Genomic DNA, 17,781 nt, shown 5'->3' on the forward strand with positions numbered 1-17,781 from the left:
CGAGGGAGGACCCACGTTAAACACCACTGTCACGACTTACTTTTCTGGTTAGAGTTCATCGCCCTGGAATGGTACTGTTATCCTCTAGCTATTTGCCTGGAGGCTAGCAGTCCAGGTTACTTGAAGAGTTTTGGGTTGTCAGTTGATGGAAAAACTCCCTCAGGTGCTCAGCATAAGAGGATTTCCTGAGAGTGGGGCAGGTGCTGGTTGTTAGTAATCCTCAATTTGCATTTCAATGGCCCACAGGGTGAGGTTGGATCTCTAATGAAGGGGCTGCTGCCTCTTCCCAGAGCCCTGGGAAGAAGAAATATGACCACCGTCCTGCGTGGCTGCAACTCAGCAAAAGCTCTGAGCGCCCTCCAAATCCCGAGTGTCCCCACATAGTTCCGGTCCAGTCTGCCCTCCCTCTGCCGGAGCCCAAGGTGAGTGGCTGTGGCTTTTATAGCCTCTGTTCCGCTTCGGAGTTTAACCTGAGAACACTGCATCCAGCTAAGGCCGCTGCTGAGCTGCTGTCCGTGTGCCCCCAGCCCCCGTCTCGTGCCTTCGCAAGCTTACCAGGATTGAGTCAGTGTTCCTGGTTATATGGTCCTCGCAAGCTGCTATTCTGTTGCTTTTTCCCTCAATTTGTCTGTGTTTTAGTTGTAATTTCAGTTTGCTCCTGGGAGACGGTCTGTGTAGCTTCCGTTTACTCTACTGACATTTTGGAAAATCTGCTATTGATTTCTTGATGTTCATTTTGTATCCTGGTACTTTGTCAAATTCATTTATTAGCTCTAGATTTTCGATGGATTCTTTAGAGTTTTCTATATACAGTATCATGTCATCTACAAATAATGACAGTTTCACTTCCTCCTTAATTTGGATTCCTTTTATTTTTCCTTCTTGTCTAATTGTTGTAGCTAAGACTTCCAGAACTAAGTTAAACAAGAATGGTGAGCCCGGTCGGTGTGGCTTAGTGGTTGAGCATCGAGCCATGCACCAGGAGGTCACCATTTCCATTCCCAGTCAGGGCACATGCCCATGTTGTGAGCCACATCCCCAGTGGGGGGCATATAGGAGGCAGCCAATCGATTTTCTCTCTCATCGATGTTTCTATCTCTCTTCCTCTCTCTCTAAAATCAAGAAAAAAAGAAGAGTAGCGAAAGTGGGCATCCCTGTCTTGTTCCTGCTTTTAAGGGAAATGCTTTTAGTTTTTGCCTATTGAGTATGATGTTCACTGTAGGTTTTTCATATATGGCCTTTATTATATCGAGATATAATCCCTGTATTCCCACATTGCTGAGCATTTTCATCATAATCAGTGCTGGATTTCGTCGAATGCTTTTTCAGCATCTACTGATATGATCTTATGGTTTTTATCTTTTTGTTTACACGGTGTATCACGTTTATTGATTTGTGAATATTATGCCCTCAGTGGGAACCGAACCGGATCCCTGTGGAACGCAGGCTGACACTCCAACTGCTGAGCCAAACCGCCTAGGGCGAACATGAGACGTTTTATATTTACTCTTAGTAAAATAGATCCCCAGACAAAGGCAATATTAGGGGTATGTAAAGGGACCACACTTGGTAAAGCCTGAGGTTGCCCTACCTGGGCTCGCTCCTCATCAAATTCCAGGCAGCCCATACCGTCCAGTCTCTGGAGATCAATCCAGCCTTTCCAGATGACACAGACTCCATTCAGAATCATGGGAGCCTTCAAATACACCTAAGACATAAAAAAGAAGGATGAAAACCAATCAGACACATGAAAAACGAAAGTCAAAGTCACTTATGAAAACTGATTTTTTAGGAAATAAAAAAATATATATAATTACAAAATTAAGAATTACAGAAAAGTATATAAACTACAGCCTCTGACCATATTCTAGAAATTAAGTTCATCTGGTTTGCTAGCATTTTATTTCTAGTTACAATTCTTTCAGATTACTTTTAAAAGGAAGTTTTACAGATTTTGTAAAAACTATAGTGAGATAATACTTGAAATAGAAATTGCTCTTCCAGCTGAATCTAGGACAGTCAAGCACTCTGTCTTGATTTTTGAACCTTGAGTATAAAGATATAAAGATGGAAAACAACTGGAATTCACTAGCCCCTGAAAAGAGTGGGCCACCTCTTCCCTCTATTTGGATCCCTGGAGGGTCAGGCTCTTTTACACTTTTCTTTCAGTTTTATTTATTTATTTATTTATTTATTTATTTAATCCTCATCCGAGGACATTTTTCCATTTTTTGTACAGACAGAGTGGGAGGAAGAGAGAAAGAGGGAAACATCGATGTGAAAGGGACACATCGAGTGGCTGCCACCCGCACGACCATCCAGGGCCGGGGACAAACTGCAACCGAGGTACGTGCCCTTAGCGGGAACCGAACCCGGGTCTCTCTGGACCGCAGGCGGACGCTCTAACCGCTGAGCCAAACCGACCAGGGCTTCTTTCAGTTTTATAAGCAACTTCATAGCTTCTTTTTTTTTTTTATCCTCATCCAATTTGCATCTATCTTCAGACAGAGCAGAAGGGAGAGAGGAAGGAAGAGAAAGAGACAAACATCGATGTGAGAGAGACACATCAACTGGTTGCCACCCACACAATCCCAACTGGGGCAACCGAGGTATACACCCTTAGCGGGAACCAAACCTGGGTCTCTCTGATCGGCAGGCCAACGCTCAAACCACTGAGCCAAACCAGCCAGGGCTTCGTAGTTTCTTGATAAGTAATGTTGCTTTTTAATTTCTTTTAAATGTATTGTTGGTGACAGTAGTGAATAAAATTACATGTTTCAGGTGTACAATTCTATATCATCTATATGTTGTATTGTGTATTCACCACTCCAAGTCAAGTAGGTAATGCTGCTTTTCTTTTTTAACTTAAGTTAGCCAGAGTTGATTTCTCCTGCTTCTAAGCAAAGAAGCATAACTAACAACATTTATTTTAACCCTAGAACAAAAGTCACTTTAGGTATGATTTCCAAATTCAGATCACTTTCATTTTCAATCACCGAATTAATTCTTATATTGCCTGAAGCTATCATTGTTCTCAAGAGCAATTAAAGATCCATCAAAAAAGGAAAGGTTCTAATGCTATGATCTTAAGGTGAGTATTTTATTGTGATGCAGTAAAAAATATTTAGAAAAAAATTTATTAACTTTTAAAAACTTTATTTTCGGTTAAAAAACATTTTATGGCCCTGGCCAATTTCGCTCAGCAGTTAGAGTGTCGGCCCACTGACTAAAGGGTCTCAGGTTTGATCTCAGTCAAGGGCACATACCTGGGTTGCAGGCTCAATTCCCAGACCCAGTCAGAGTCATGTGAGAGGCAACCAATCCATGTGTCTCTCACATCAATGTTTCTCTCTCTCTCTCCCTCCCTTCCATTCTATCTAAAAATCAATGGAAAAATATCCCCGAGTGATATTATTTTAGGTCTTCACTACCTCATTTAACTCAAGCTTCTAAACAAAATTCAGCACAGATTTTTTTAAACCATTAACTGCCTTAACAAGATTTTTAAAGTCCTACAGAGGAAGCAAGACTTAAAAGAATTTTCAAAACTCTAGGTATTAAATATATCTTTATAAATAAGGTTCTTTGCCTAAACCAAATATATTTTCTATGAATAATCTCAGTGCTTTTCTGAGCTAAATTTTGCATTATTTATTACCTGTAATTATATAAAATCAGTAAAACAAGTTCTCATTTTGAGGAAAAATCTGGAAACATTAACTTTTCCTTTACTCAATTTATCAGTTTCTTCAACAAAGAATCTTGGGGTATTCTTGTTTTTATAGAAATTTAATAAGAATAACCCTAGCCAGTTAGGCTCAGCAGTTAGAGCATCGGGCTGTGGACCAAAGAGTCATGGGTTCAATTCCTGTCAAGGGCACGCACCTTGGTTGCGGTTCAGTCTCTGGCCCTGGTCAGGGTCATGCGGGAGGCAACTTATCAATGTCTTTCTCTCAAAACAATGTTTCTCTCTATCTCTCCCTCCCACTCTGTCTAAAAATAAATGGAAAAGTATCCTTGTGTGAGGATTAAAAAAAAAAAAAAGAAAGTAAATTTGCCCAGCTGGTTTGGCTCAATGGACTGAGCATCACCCCATGGATTGAAAGGTATTGGTTCAATTCCCAGTAGGGGGAAGGCAGGAGGCAGCTAACTGATGTTTCTCTCATGTCGATGTTTCTATCTCTCCCCTCCGCTCTCTCTAAAAAAACATTAATGAAAACAGCCTTGGCCAGTTTGGTTCTGCGGTTAGAGTGTCTGCCCACAGACCAGAGAGTTCCGGGTTCAATTCCCACTAAGGGCACGTACCTCAGTTGCAGTTTGTCCCAGGTCCCAGTTGGGGTCGTGTGGCTGGCAACCAGTGGATGTGTCTCTCTCACATCAATGTTTCTCTCTCTCTCTCTCTTCCCCCCTCTCTCCCTCCCACTCTATCTGAAAATAAATGCAAAAATATCCTTAGGTGAGGATAAAAAAATAAAAGAATTTTTAAAAATCAATAAAAATATATTTGAAAAAAATAACTGACTGTCACTAATTATAAATATGCTAGAAAAATTATAAGACACCTACAAAATAAAACCTATAGGACTTATGCCTTTTTAATACATATTCATTCGTGTAATTCCCCTCCACTACTAAACACAACCGTTTTTCCTGTTAAGGACTCCAATCAACCATGCTGAACCAATTTCTACTTATATCTGAAAAAAGCCAAAAACACAGAGTTCCATTTCTCCTCCCATTTGGACAAAGGGAAAGAGTCCACAGTTATAGCTGAAGCCGTTTAACCACACATTTCCTTCTGTTCTGATAAGTGCTCATTCCCTTTAAAACTCCACTGATATGTAACTAAGTCAAACAAGTTACTATGATCTCATATTTGACACCTCACAAAACCTAAAAACAATACCCCTCTCTACTGCCTATCAATATAACTTGACTTACTATATTTTCTAATCAAGATTTCCACCTACTCTTTCTAATGGGGAGAGTGCTACACACTGAGGAGTATAACCTCACTATTTTAACTTCTCATACTAATCATAAAGAGAATTCTAATGGCAGAGAAAGGTCAACTTCATGATCTGATTCTATATTTATCAGTGAGTCTATATCTTTTAGAATAAAAGATTCCATAAATGTAGCTTATTCATATTAACTTCCACAGCCAATTTTCTTTAAGAAATTACTAGATTTTTTTTCTTTTTTTTAATCCTCACCCGAGGATATTTTTGCATTTATCTTCAGATAGAGCGGAAGGGAGAGAGGGAGGAAGAGAGAGAGAAACATCAATGTGAGAGACACATCAAGTGCTCGCCACCCACATGACCCCAACCAGTACATGCCCTTAGTAGGAACACAACCCAGGACTCTCCAGTCCACAGGCCTACGCTCTAACCGCTGAGCCAAACCAGCCAGGGCAAGAAATTACTAGATTTTTTAAAAGCCCATTTAATGCTTCTTCTTTTTGGGGGGGGGAGGGAGTTGTCAAATAATTTTTAATTAAAATACTTTTCTTTGTAGTATTTAACTAGCTGGGCATTCCACTGCACCACTGTTGATGTCATGAGGGTGGCAGTCATCAACATTGGCAGCCCACAGTCTGGGCAACCCCCAGGATCTCTTTAATGGTTCCAGAGAGTTTTATCGCTGAATATTGGTGTTGCATCTGTACGGCAATGTTGACAATCTCACCAAAACTGGTATTTCCAACTGTGCTTATTAATGTTTTTGCTTCTTTCTGTCTCTTAGCGGTTATTGAGGGCTTTTATCATCAGGGTAAACAAAGGAGTTACTACCCCATCTGAGCTTGTCTGTTCTTTTGTTCTGAATGATCAGACCCTTCCAATCACCAGACACTTTAGCTATTTCATCATCAACTTTTTTTTGGGGGGGGGGGGATCAGACCCAGTGGCCAATCTTGGGAGCCAGGGAAGATGTGGCACCAACTTCCCCACCAGTGCACCTCAGGTATACAATTTTGATCTCATTGGGGCCAAACTTCAAGGGCATGGTGGAGGCAGCCGGTGTTTGAGGAATCCGGATTCAAGACGACCAAAGGAAAAGTTGCACATAAGCCTCCTCCGAGCCAAAAGCTAAAGGCTATTACTTTTAAAAAAAAAATAGTTTATTTATTTTTAATCCTTACCCAAGGACATTTTTCTATTTTATCAACAGATAGAGTGGGAGGGAAGGAAGGAGAGAGGAGGGGAGGGAGGGAGAGAGAGAGAGAGAGAGAGACACTGATGTGAGAGAGACACATCAACTGGTTGCCTCCCGACCAGGGCTGGGGACAAACCATAACCAAAGCATGTGCCTTTAATGGAATCGAACCCATGACTCATTGGTCTGCAGGCCAATGCTCCAATTACTGAGCCAAACCAGCCAGGGCAAAACTATTACTTCTTTATAAAAGTTCTCTCATGACAAAGAAAACCACTGATCTGTTTTGGGAAATTCCTAAAGAGGTTCAGAACATGGCTATGGTTCTTCATTAAGGCTAGTGCAGTGTACAAAATCATAATTTAAAATAATATTTAGCTTGGCTAATATGGCTCAATGGTTGACCCATGACAAAGAGGTCTTCGGTGTGATTCTCGGTCAGGGCACATACCCAGGTTGTAGGCTTGATCCTCAGCAGGGGTGTGCAAGAGGCAGTCGATCAATGTTGATGTTTCTCTCTTTGATGTTGCTATCTCTCTCTCTCTCTCTCTCAAATAAATTTTAAAAACTTATTTCCCTGTCCAGTTTTGCTCAGTGGTTAAAGTGTTGACATGCAGACCAAAGAGCCACGGGTGAGATTCTGGTCAAGGGTACAACCCCAGTGGCAGTTTGGTCCCTGGCCCTGGTCAGATCGTGTGGCAGGCAACCAGATGATGTGTCTCTCTCACATCAATGTTTCTCTCTCTCTCTCTCTCTCTCTCTCTCTCTCTCTCTCTTTTCCCTTCCCACTCCCCCCCACCCCTATCTGAAGATAAATGAAAATATATCCTTGGGTGAGGACTTAAAAAAATTTTTAAATAACAATAATACTATTTAAATGATCCTGGTGACTTATTTATTTTTTCTTAATCATCACCCACGGACATTTTTCCACTGAGTTTTAGATAGAGTGGAAGGGAGGGAGGAAGAGTAGAGAGAAACATCAATATGAAGAGTGACACATCAAATGGTTGCCTCCTGCAGGACCCTGACTAGGCTCAGGTATATGCCGTTGACTGGAAACGAACTCACAACCCTTCAGTCTGTGGGCTGATGCTCTAACTGCTGAGCCAACCAGCCATGGCCCTGGTGATTTATTTAGATGTTCACATTCAAATAAATAGTTTTACGTGTAGACCTTCAAAGTAAATGTTTGCCACTTTCATACATTCATGAATACCAAACCTCAAAGTACGAAGAAAACAAAATTCTGTCCCTCACCAGTTTAGCATTTTGTAATATAATTCAATAATGTCATTGAAACACTAAGACATTTTTCACTGAAAATAATGATTTTTTAAAATTCATATTATGAAAAGAAAATTTATTAAAATATGACCTAGGAATTAAACCCATTGTCCTAATAACAATAACATTATACAAAATGAATTCTCTGAAGCCTTTAAAATGGTTAAATAGATTAAGCAAATTATACACAAAACTACAACAAAAAGGCCTGCTATCTTTCCAAAAGTAAAATATCAGAAAATGTGTTTGATACTTCACAGAAAGTTACAAGTGACTATAGCCTCACATTTTTGTGTTTTTTCAGAAATAATGCAAAAGTTAGTATCACACAAATTTTAATCAACTCAAACTCTAAATATCTGTATTTGCGATGTTATAGTTAATCCAAATTACATACGATACCAATTAATGTTCCTATTCTGTAGCTTTAAATTCCATACCACTGTAGCAGTAGAGCTTCAGAAAAACATGTATGCACCATCAGCTGCGGCATTAGCCATACAATGAAATATTATTTGGCTGTAATAAGAAATGAAATATTCATACATGCCACAACATGGATGAATCTTGAAAACATAATGCTAAGTAAACAACACCAGAAAAAGAACATATATTATATGATTCCATTTATAGGAAATGTCCAGAATAGGCAAATACAGCCCTGGCCGGTTTGGCTCAGCGGTTAGAGCGTCGGCCTGTGGACCAGAGAGTCCCAGGTTCGGTTCCTGCTAAGGGCACATACCTTGGTTGCAGTTTGTCTCCACTCCGGCTGGGATTGTGTGGATGGCAACCAATCGATGTGTCTCTCTCACATCCATGTTTCTCTCTCTCTCTTTCCCTCCCTCCCTCCCACTCTATCTGAAGATAAATGCAAAAATGTCCTTGGGAGAGGATAAAAAATAAAATAAAACAGAATAGGCAAATACAGAGAGACAGAAAGGAGATTAGTAGTTGCCAGGGGCTGAAGGGAGGGAGAAAAAAGGAGTGACTGCTAGCAGGTACAGGATTTCTTTATTTTTTTATTTTTTAAAAAAAGTATTTTCTCTTTATTTTATTTTTTTTTTATTTTTTATTTTTTATGTTCAGACAGAGTGGGAGGGAGAGAGAGGAAGAGAGAGAGAGAGAAACATCGATGTGAAGGGACACATCGAGTGGTTGCCACCCGCACGACCAACCAGGGCCGGGGACAAACTGCAACCGAGGTACGTGCCCTTAGCGGGAACCGAACCCGGGTCTCTCTGTACCGCAGGCCGACGCTCTAACCGCTGACCCAAATCGGCCAGGGCTATTTTATTTTTAAAAATATCTTTATTCTAATAACTCTTTTAATTTTTTTTTCCTTTATTGGTTTTAGAGAGAGAGGAAGTTAGAGGGTGAGAGAGAGAGAAACATCAATAAGAGAAAACATCGATTGGCAGCCGCCTGCATACCCCTCACTGGGGATCAGGCCCACAACCTGGGCATGTGTCCTGACTAGGAATCAAACTGGTGACCTCTTGGTGCATGGGTTGACGCTCAACCACTGAGTCACACCAGGCAGGCGATACAGGATTTCTTTCAGGGATAGATGAAAATGTTTTGTTTTGTTTTTTATCCTCACCCTAGGAATTTTTCCATGTATTTTTAGACAGATTAGAAGAAAGGGAGAGAGGGAAAGAAGAGAGAGAGAAACATCAATGGGAGAGAGACACATCAACTGGCTGCCCCCCATGTGACCGCGACCAGGGCCAGAGACGAACTGCAACCGAGGTACATGCCCTTGGCCAGAAATGAACCCAGGTCTCATTGATCCATGGGCCAACGCTCTAACCGCTGAGCCAAACCAGCCAGGGAGAAATGTTTTGAAATTAGAGTGGTGAGGAATTACAAAATGGTGGCAGAGTGACTGGAAGCTACACAGACCATCTCCCAGGACCAAACTGGAATTAAAACTAAAATAAAGACAAATTGTCAGGAAAAAGCAACAGAAAAGCAGCTTGGGAGGACCATATAACCAGGGACACTGAATCAATCCTGGTAGGACTGCGGAGGCGTGAGAGGGTGGCTGGGAACCCATGAACAGCAGTGGTTTTAGCTGTGAACAGCACCCTCAGGTTAAAATCCCAAGCGGGCTCCACAGCGTTGAGGACTAGAGCAGTAGACTGGCTACAGCCACTCACCTTGGGCTCTGGCACAGGGAGGGTGGACTAGACTGGAACCGTGTGGGTACACTCAGGATTTGGAGGGCACACAGAGCTTTGGCTGAGTTGTGGCCACGCAGGATGGTGGCAATCTTACTCCTTCCCAGGGCTCTGGGAAGAGGAGGTGGCCCCTCCCTCAGAGATTCAACCCCACCCAGATGGGCCAAAGAAATGCAAATTGAGGCTGAATTGTCAGCCCACAGACCAGGGAATCCCGGATTCAATTCCTGCTAAGGGCATGTACCTCGGTTACAGTTCATCCCTGGCCCCGGTTGGGGTTGTGTGGGTGGCAACTAATCTGTGTCTCTCTCATGTCAATGTTTCTCTCTCTCTCATCCTCCCTCTCTCCCTTCAGCTCTATCTGAAGATAAATGCAAAAAAAAAATCCTCTGGTGAGGATAAAACATAAAAAATATTGCAATAGCTTTTATCTGTTACATAAATGACACCTATGAGATATGTAAATGGGAGATTTCTGAGAAGGCAGTTGCAAATGGGATTCTAGCACTCTGAGAAAAGATATGGGTGATGATGTAAGTCTGACAGCCATCAACAATACAGTGGTATTTAACTCCCGGTGAAAGGAAGAGATTTCCCAAGCAGTAAGTAGGAGAAAAAGGGAAGGACCCAGGAAGAACCCTAAAAAAATCAAACTTTTAGATGCTGGGTAGCAGAAAGGAATCCAGCAGAGCATACTATGAATAGTCAGTAAAAAAAGAAAAAAACATGTAAAGAGCCTAAGAACTAAAGGTTAAGTTACAAGTCCCCAAGTAAAAATTTCCCCTTTGTTGGATGACTTAGATATCTATTATGTTATGAGATCTTATGGCACTCGTAACTTTTAGCAACGCTTTTATTTATTTATTTGCTTGTTTGTTTGTTTGTTTGTTTGTTTTTTATCCTCACCCGAGGACATTTTTCCATTTTTTGTTCAGGTAGAGTGGGAGGGAGAGAGAGGAACAAAGAGAGAGAGCGAAACATCGATGTGAAAGGTACATTATCAAGTGGCTGCCACCCGCACAACCGGCCAGAGACAAACTGCAACCGAGGTATGGGCCCTTAGCGGGAACCGAACCCGGGTCTCTCGGGACCGCAGGTTGATGCTCTAACCACTGAGCAAAACCATCCAGGGCAGCAATGCTTTTATTTAAGGCAGGAGTTCTAAAGTCTGCAATTCAGAGAACCTAGAGCAGTTTGGGCTATGGATACATTTCAAGACCAGAAACCTACTGAATTCTGTGTAAAACTATATGTGTAGTCACCACGTGCATAGAATCAGATAAAACCTGGGTTTAAATTGTAGCTCTATCAGTGTGTCTGATACAAATTATTAAAGTTTGCTAATAAGCCTCAGATTCCTCACATATAAAACCAGGGCTAGCCCTGGCTGGTTTGGCTCAGTGGTTGGAGCATCAGCCTGTGGACCAGAGAGACCCAGATTCGGGTCCTGCTAGGGGCACGTACCAAAAAAAAAAGTTTTAAAACCAGGCCTAAACAATGCCTCTTCGATAGATGATAATAAAAATTAATTTAAGTCAACTTACATAAAATTTATTAACCACATAGAATACTACAGAAACACTGATTGCTTACACAAATGTTTTTGATTTTTTTTTTTAGAGAGAGAGGGGAAGGGACAGAGATAAAAACACTGATGTGAGAGAGACATCAATCCGCTACCTCTTGCATGCCTCCCACCAGAGATCAGAGATCAAGCCCTCAACCCGGGCATGTGCCCTGTCTGAGAATTGAACAAGTTCAATCCACTAAGCTACACTAGCTGGGCTCCACCAATATTTTATACAGTAACTTCTTTCCAAGGGAAAGAAACCAATTTTTCAAGACAATGAACAGATGTCCCCATCAATAAACAAGCAGACAATGATACTGGGATGACCATGGGCACCCAGGAATATAAAACATTCCATTACGGAAGAATATATCTTGCTTTTTAGTTGTAATCATTTCTATAGTCTATTTAACAGATTCCTTTAGAAGATACTTGGTTGTGACTTAATCCTCTTTTAGCCACATGCTCTTCCCATTCATAAATGCACTGTCAGCTGCTCACCTGTTGGATAATCACTACAGTCAGTCATTCAATCTCATTTGCCTCTGAATCATAGTGGGTTGCATGTAAGTGTAAAAAAATAGCTACAGTGATTTAATGTAATGGACCAATCTACTTCCTATAGTTCAAAAATCTTAACAGCCCTGGCCAGTATGGTTCAGCGGTTAGAGCGTCAGCCCACGGGTTAGAGCGTCGGCCCACGGACTAGAGAGTCATGGGTTCAATTCTGAGCAAAAGCATGTACCTTGGTTGCAGTTCGTCCCCAGCCCTGGTCGGGGTCATGCAGGAGGCAGCCAGTAGATCTTTCTCTCTCTCCCCCCTCCCACTCTGTCTGAAGATATTTTTAAAAATATCCTCGGGTGAAGATTAAAAAAAATAACATAAATACAGAATGTACCTGGAACTTGATTGTGTGTGTGTGTGTGTATACACACCTACTCAATTAACTGATGTATTAACCAAATAACAACAAAAAAAATCCTAAAATTCATATGGATCTCAAAGGACTGTGAATAATCAAAATAATCTTGAAAAAGAACAAAACTTGCCTTGGCCGGTTTGGCTCAGCAGTTAGAGCATCGGCCTATGGTCCAGAGAGACCCAGGTTTGGTTCCCACTAAGGGCATGTACCTCAGTTGCAGTTTGTCCCTGGCCCTGGTTGGGTCATGCGGGTGGCAGCCACTCAATGTGTACCTTTCACGTCGATGTCTCTCTCTCTCTCTCTCTCTCCCCCTCTCTCCCCCTCCCACTCTATCCGAACAAAAAATGAAAAAATGTCCTTGGGTGAGGATAAAAAAAATAGAAAGAAAAAGAACGAAACTTGAGGACTCACACTTTCTGACTTCAAAACTTACTACACTTTCTGTACTGATACTCTCGAAAACAGTGATCGTTCCTAAAACCTGTTGGACTAATAAGCATCAACCCCCACAAAGTAACACAGTACAAGAACAAAGATTCTCTGTATGCATAGGGAAATTGGCATTAAGACAGGAAGCAGGCAGAGTGGCTATGATGGGCAGACTAAGCTGATTTTCTGTAAAAAGGCTAAAGGCTAAAACTACAAAGAAGATTGTGCTGAGGCTTGAATGTGTTGAGCCCAAATGCAGATCTAGGATATTAAGAGATGCAAGCATTTTGAACTTGGAGGAGATAGGAAAAGAAAGGGCCAAGTTATCCAGTTCTAAGCATGATATTTTGTTTTATTATGTGACAATAAAATCTTAAGGCTATGTTCACTTCATGTAGTTACAACTGGTCTTTTGGGGAGGGAAGTAAATAGTGTTATAAGTAAAATTCCCCTTGTGCGAAAATTTATGCTAAAAATAAAACTTACTACAAAGCTACAAAATCAAGAGTGTAGTATTAGCCCTGGCCAGTTTTGCTCAGTGGTTAGAGTGTTGGCCCGAGGACCAAAGGTTTGCAGGTTCGATTCAGTCAAGGGCGCATACCTGGGTTGCAGGTTCATTCCCTGGCCCTGGTTAGGATTGTCATGTGGGAGGCTATTAATCAATGCATCTTCTCTCACACTGATGTTTCTCTCTCTCTCTCACCCCATCCCTTCCACTCGCTAAAAAGCAATGAAAAGATATCCTTGAGTGAGGATTAATAATAATAATAATAATGTTGGCTGCTTATTTGTTTTGTTCCTTCATTGATTTTAGAGAGAGAAGAAGGGAGAGGAAGAGATATAGAAACATCGATGAGAGAGAACATCCATGGCCGCCTCCTGCATGCCCCCCACTGGGGATTGGGCCCACAGCTTGGGCATGTGCCCTGACTGGGAATTGAACCTCCTTGGTGCATGGACCCCCGCTCAACTAATGAGCCACACCAGCCAGACAATAATAATGACAATAATAATAATGATGATGATGTAGTATTAGCATAAAGACAAAATATAGACCCATGGAACAGACTAGAAATCCAAGAAATAAACCCTCACATATATAGTGAAATAATTTTGTCAAGGGTGCCAAGACCATTCAATAGGAAAAGATCAGTCTTTTCAACAACTGGTAGTGGGAAAGTAGATATGAACATGCAAAAGAATAAAAGACCCTTATCTAACATCATATTAAAAATTTAACTCAAGCCTAGCTGGTAGGGCTCAGTGGATTGAGTGTCATCCCATGGACTGAGGTCCAGGTTCAATTCCCAGTCAGGGCACATGCCTGGGTTTCAGGCTTGATCCCCAGTAGGGTGTGTGCAAGAGGCAGCCAATCAATGTTTCTTTCTCACATCAATGTGAGGAAAAAAAAAAAAAATTTAGCCCTGGCCAGTTTGGCTCAGCAGTTAGAGCGTCGACCTGCGGTCCACAGAGACCTAGGGTTGAGACACCCGGGTTCGGTTTCCGCTAAGGGCACTTACCTCAGTGGTAGTTTGACCCCAGCCCTGGTTGGTGGTGTGGGTGGCAGCCACTCAATGTGTCCCTTTGACGTTGATGTTTCTATCTCTCGTTCCTCTCTCCCCCTCCCACTCTATCTGAACAAAAAATGAAAAAATGTCGAGTGAGAATTTTAAAAAAATTTTTTTTTTAATTAATTCAAAATGAATCAAAGACCTAAAACTGTAAAACTTTTAGAAGTAAACAAAGGATAAAGGCTTGATGACACTGGATTTAACAATAATTTCTTGGAGATAATACCAAGATACAAGTAAAAATTTTAAAAAATACACAATTGGACTTCATGAAATTTTAAAAATTTTTATTTATTCATTCATTCATTTATTTATTTTTGGTATGCGCCCCTAGCAGGAACCGAACCTGGGACTCTCTGGTCCACGGGCCAACACTCCAACCGCTGAGCCAAACTGGCCAGGGCCATGAAATTTTTTTAAGTTTATACATCGAGACACTATCAACAGGGTAAAAAGGCAACTCACAGAGTGGAAAATATTTGTAACTCATACACTCGTTAAGGGATAAATATCCAAAACTTAACATTAATATGGAGAACTCCACAAACTCAACAACAAAAAACTCAATTTAAAAAATGGACAAAGGGCCCTGGCTGGTTTGGGTCAGAGGTTTAAGCGTCGGCCCTTGGACCAATGAGTCACGGGTTTAATTCTGATCAAGGGCACATGCCTCAGTTGCAGTTTGTCCCCAGCCCTGATTGGGGTTGTGCAGAAGGCAACTAGTCAATGTGTCTCTATCACATCAAGGTTTCTCTCCTTTCTCTCTCTCTCTTTCTCTCCCTCCCTCTCCCTCTCCCTCTCTCCCCCTACCTCCCACTCTATCTCAAGATAAATGGAAAAATGTCCTCAGGTAAGTTAAAAAAAAAAAAAAGGACAAATGACATGAATAGATATTTTCCCAAAGAAGACATATAAATGGCCAATAAGCATATGAAAAGATGTTCATCACTAATCATTAGGGAAATGCAAGCCAAAACTACAATGGGATAACACCTCACATCCATCAGGATGGCTACTACCAAAAAACAGAAACTGCAAGTGTTAGCAATGATGAGAAATTAGAACTCTTATGCACTGCTAGTGGGAATGTAAAAGAGTACACCCATTGTGGAAAACAGTATGTTTAAAAAATTTAAAATAATTACCATATGATCCAATAAGTCCACTGCTGGATATATATCCAAAAGAAATGAAGGCAAGATCTCAAAGACATATTTGTACACCCATGTTGACAGTAACTTTATTTGCCATAGCTGAAACATGGAAACAACCTAAGTGTCCACTAACAGATGACTAGATAAGCAAAATGTGGCGCACACATACAATGGAATGTTATTCAGCCTTTTAAGGAAAGAAATTCTGCAATATGCTACATGAATGACTCTTGAGAATATTATGCTAAATGAAATAAACCAGTCATAAAAAAACAAATACTAGCCCAGCCAGTGTGGTTTAGTGGATTGAGTGTCATCCCATGGACTGAGAGGTCCTGGTTCAATTCCTGGTCAGGGCACACACTTAGGTGGCAGGGGTTCAATCCCTGGTTGGGCTTCTGCAGGAGGAAACCCATCTATGTTTCTTTCTCATCTCTCTCTTTCTCCTCCTCCCCCTTTTCCCCCTCCCTATCTCTCTAAAAATCAATAAAAAACCCTGGACAGTTTGGTTAGAGTGTCAGCCCTCGAACCAAAGGGTCTCGGGTTTGATTCCTGGTCAAGGGCACAGATCTGAGTTGCAGGTTCAATCTCCTCCACAGTCATGGTCAGGCGGGAGGCAACCAATCGATGCATCTCTCACACATCAATGTTTATGTTTCTATATTTCTCTTTCTCTCTCCCCTTTTCTCCCTCCCTCCCCCACCTCTCCACTCTATCTAAAAATCAATGGAAAAATATCCTCAAGTGAAGATTAACAAATAAATAAACAAATATCAATAAAAAAATACATTTATGGTTATTCACTTTAATGGTAACAGTTACTTGGTGGGCCAAAGTAACTTAATATAGGGCTTTGGAGGGTGTTATGTGGAATTTCTGGCAACTTACCTAAAATTTATTTGTTAGCAGCAATGTAGTATACTGCAAAGAACACGGACTCGGGGGTAAAAAAGACCTGGGTCTACCTAGGAAACAGATTACATGACTTTTGAAGATTTATTTAATCTCCTCAGCTGTAAAATCAAGCTATTAGAAAATATGTTCTAAAATTAAATAAATAATAATATAAATCATCTAGCACAGTGCCTGGTAATGGTAATCACAAGAAAATTTTGTTTGCAGATTGCCAAATTAATTTAAAATGATCCAGAGTTCTAAAAATGTTTTAGAATTAGACAGTAGTGAAGGTTGCACACTGTGACTATATTAAAACCCACTGAACTGCACACTCTATTTTTTTTTTTTATCCTCACCCGAGGACACTTTTGCATTTATCTTCAGATAGAGCGGGAGGGAGAAAAGGAGGAAGAGAGAGAGAAACATCAATGTGAGAGGGACACATCGACTAGTTACCTCCCACATGACCCCGACAAGGGCTGGGGATGAACTGCATGCCCTTGACTGGAATAGAACCCACAACTCTGGTCCGTGGGCCAACACTTTATTTATTTATTTATTTATTCCTCACCCGAGGACATTTTTTCATTCTTTGTTCAGATAGAGCAGGAGGGAGAGAGAGAGAGAGAGAAACATCGATGTGAAAGGGACACATCGAGCTGCCGCCACCCGCATGACCCAACCAGGGCCGGGGACAAACCGCAACCGAGGTACATGCCCTTAGCGGGAACCGAACCCGGGTCTCTCCGGACCGCAGGCCGACGCTTTAACCGCTGAGCCAAACCGGCCAGGGCCGCGGGCCAACACTTTAAACACTGAGCCAAACCGGCCAGGGCCAGTTGATAACATTTCAAAGGTCTTAATCCTTGCAGTGCTTGTATTAACCATTACAAAAATATTGGGGTAGAGAGTAGAAGCAAGGGGGGGGGGGGGGATTAAGATGTTCCTCTCAGACTTATTATATCTACCTTCTTTAACTTGGAAAATATCATTTAGATAGGGCCAAAACTGAAAATGTACCTTTTCAGTTAGCATAAAATTTACCTTTATGCTAAAAGGTAAATCCAGGCAAAAATGAAATTCAAAAGAAGGGAAAAGGAGAACATCCAACTTTCAAATACTTCAGACGTACAGTTATCATAGGTATTATGACATGACATCCTAATTTTAAACATTCTTAGTCATTCATGAAGTCAAAAAGTATTGAAATAAAAGCTTTTCTTTAAAAATATAAGCATAAGACCTCCAATTCTAAATTTTCTAATTCAGTTACTATAGGATACTTAAAACATGGTTTTAATAACCAGATTATTTATTTTAATGCACTAACCTGTTAAGTGCTGGAAAATATACTTCATATTTTAGCTGAACTGAAACACTTAGAATTTAGATCTGACAAGCTAGTTGTAGACTTGCTTCAGTTTCTCTAGAGGAAAATCACATTCCAAAGCTTTACCACAGATATCTTTTATTTGGAGTGACTGGGCTGCCAGAGTCCGGAGAAGGAACTAGTTGAACTTGAATAGGATTTCTCAAAGCTAATATCAAGGAATCCTCCAAACTCTGCCAAATTGTGAATGGTATATAAACAGACACAATGTTTATTTTGGGA

The 17,781-nt window shown here is 41.0% G+C and overlaps 1 protein-coding gene across 3 annotated transcripts in view; it reads right to left on the minus strand.

The window, feature by feature from the left end:
- CBFB (core-binding factor subunit beta) overlaps positions 1 to 17,781 on the minus strand; it is a 76,126-nt gene that overhangs the window by 43,338 nt on the left and 15,007 nt on the right. For all 3 annotated transcript variants that reach the window (XM_036275606.1, XM_036275604.1, XM_036275605.1), the window contains one exon: positions 1,592 to 1,708. In XM_036275606.1, the coding sequence (XP_036131499.1) occupies positions 1,592 to 1,708 (117 nt within the window). The remainder of the gene's footprint in view (positions 1 to 1,591; positions 1,709 to 17,781) is intronic.

Source organism: Molossus molossus, unplaced genomic scaffold (assembly GCF_014108415.1).
Source record: "Molossus molossus isolate mMolMol1 unplaced genomic scaffold, mMolMol1.p scaffold_m16_p_21, whole genome shotgun sequence".
Lineage (NCBI taxonomy): Eukaryota > Metazoa > Chordata > Mammalia > Chiroptera > Molossidae > Molossus > Molossus molossus.